Genomic DNA, 2,418 nt, shown 5'->3' on the forward strand with positions numbered 1-2,418 from the left:
AAACATAAAACCGAGGAAAGGAATTGATACAAATAAAATAAAATAAATAAAATAAAAATAGAAAATAAGAGATATAAAACTAAAACTACCAAAATTAAATAAGACACAAACAAATAAAATATGAAAAAGACTCAAAACTAGTTAAAATAAATAAAAGTAAATTAAAATACTTCAAAGAAAATAAAGAAGGAAATAAAACAAATCCAAAGCAAATAAAGTACGAAATAAATTAAAACTAATAAAACAAAGAAACTAGCTAAAACATTCTAAAATACCAAAATAACAAGAAACTTTATTAATTAGAAAATAAGAGAATGAAAAGGAAAATAAGAGAAAATAAACACGGAAATAACTCTAAAACCACTCCTTAAAAGTTACATAAATGTCACTCATCATCGTTGCATCCAGGCTGACTCCTTTTTCAACTTTCGTTCCGGTTAGTATTTTTCTTTTCTTTTATTTATATTTTCTTTTTATGTTTATTTTGCGGAACCTTGACTCCTTTGTCATCGTATTTTCAACGAGTCGAGCTGGGTGGTTGGTTGCCTCCCACGGCGGAGATCACGAATACCGATGCTTTTGGGTCGGTAATTCGTGAGATTCTTCCAGCGGAGGAAGATGAGGAAATACCATTCGTACCGGAGACGGTTGAGTCGGTATGTTTATTTTGTACATGTATATTATTATTTTTTACATATATATCATATGTTTCGGGTGCTTTTATGTCCCTTGGGAGAGTTACGGCTCGAAGACTAGATCCGACAAGGGCGCCTGTACCTGCGAAATGAATGGAGCACCGGATGGTCGGAGGTCTGCCTCCGAAGATTAAGTTAATACGGATTTGGAGTAAAACGTGCTGAAAGCAAGTATCTTCTCAGATTCCGAGATCAACTGTTCTCTGTTTTCGAGAGCGATAAATGTCCTAATGATTAAGACCTTGACCCAATTATTGGGGGGAATCTCCATATTTATAGGGTCCTTGAAAAGTGTGCCCTTTCCTAGGGTTTGATGACCTAGGAATTAGGGCAGCGCCGTCAGTGGCGGATCCAGGATTTTTTGGGTGCTAGGTCACCACCGACTACTAATCAATAATTAATGCAAGAATATTAAAAAAAAACTAATATTTAAAAAAAAAAATACATTCCAAAAGTAATAAATATCCATATTACAATCAAGTAAAGGAAATTACAATTGCTCTCTACGAGTTTTCATGTTTTGATATCGATCTATAATATCATTCATGTCAACATTCAAAAACATATCTCGCTCTATATAAGTAACCAAGCAATCATTCAACATTTGATCTCCCATGCTATTACGCAATTTATCTTTCACTTGCGTCATTCCTGAAAATACCTTTTCTACACTTGCCGTTGCAACGGGTAGAGTTAGAACCAACTTCAAAAGCAAGTACACTCGTTCATGGGTTTCATGCTTTCCCGTCTCAACAAGTTTCATGGAAAGCTCACTAAGACTCTTCAAATTCCAAAACCTCTCATCATTTCTCATAGCAACGATGAAATTATCAAGAGAATAACCAAAAAATTTCAATTCATTACTTGGAAATTCATTAGGATAGAATTTGGCAAGTTGAATCAATTTACTTTTGTCAAATGAAGCAAAACGATTAGTGGGATTAAAGTAAGACATACATATAAGTAGTTCCTTACTTACCTCCGGGAATCTATTTTCCAATTCTTGTAGTTGAAGATCAATGACACTAAGAAAAACTTCAACCCGGAAATGATGAAGATTTGTCACTTGTGGGCCATTACCTCTATACATTCTTCTCCCGGGAACATGATATCTCCCCTCCATATTAGGAACCTCAATTCCATGTTTATCCATAAAAGAAGTAACTTCCTCCAAATGAGAATCCCATCCTTCATCTCTCAACTTTTGCAGATTAAACTTGGTTACATCAACCATTTCCATTGCATTTACAATATCCTGATCATGTTTTTGCAAAGCCACATTCAACTCATTTGTAATCCCAAATATAGCAACCATCAAATGTGCCACAAATACAAAATCAAATGACATCAACAAGTGTGTGATAGATTGTGCTTTATTTGAATCAACTGTATCAGAAACTTCGGCAATGGAATCAAGCGACTTCAAGATTGTAGGATATAAATCAAGCACATTCAAAATTGTTTTAAAGTGAGACCCCCAACGAGTGTCACAAGGTCTACCTAAGCCACGTTCTTGATTCAAACCAGTTCCTGATTCAACTTCACCTAAGGATAATGCCTCAACAACTTGATCAGCTTGTTTTTCTCGAAGAAATTCTTTCCTCTTAGGTGAACCTCCCACAAAGTTTAAGAGAGGTGCAAGTACATCAACAAATAGCCAAGCACAATCTGAATTTTTTTTAGCAAGGGCAACTTGTGTCAATTGAAGTTGATGAGCAAAGCA

General features: G+C 34.9%; 1 protein-coding gene across 1 annotated transcript; it reads right to left on the bottom strand.

Moving 5' to 3' along the window:
• Positions 1–1,185: 1,185 nt before the first annotated feature.
• Positions 1,186–1,650, bottom strand: LOC145571049 (uncharacterized). The gene has a single exon (XM_081630147.1). It carries the CDS (start codon positions 1,648–1,650, stop codon positions 1,186–1,188), a length of 465 nt encoding a protein of 154 aa, XP_081486273.1.
• Positions 1,651–2,418: the final 768 nt, after the last annotated feature.

This window comes from Chenopodium album, chromosome 12 (genome assembly GCF_948465745.1).
Source record: "Chenopodium album chromosome 12, dcCheAlbu1.1, whole genome shotgun sequence".
In the NCBI taxonomy this organism is placed as follows: Eukaryota; Viridiplantae; Streptophyta; class Magnoliopsida; order Caryophyllales; family Amaranthaceae; genus Chenopodium; species Chenopodium album.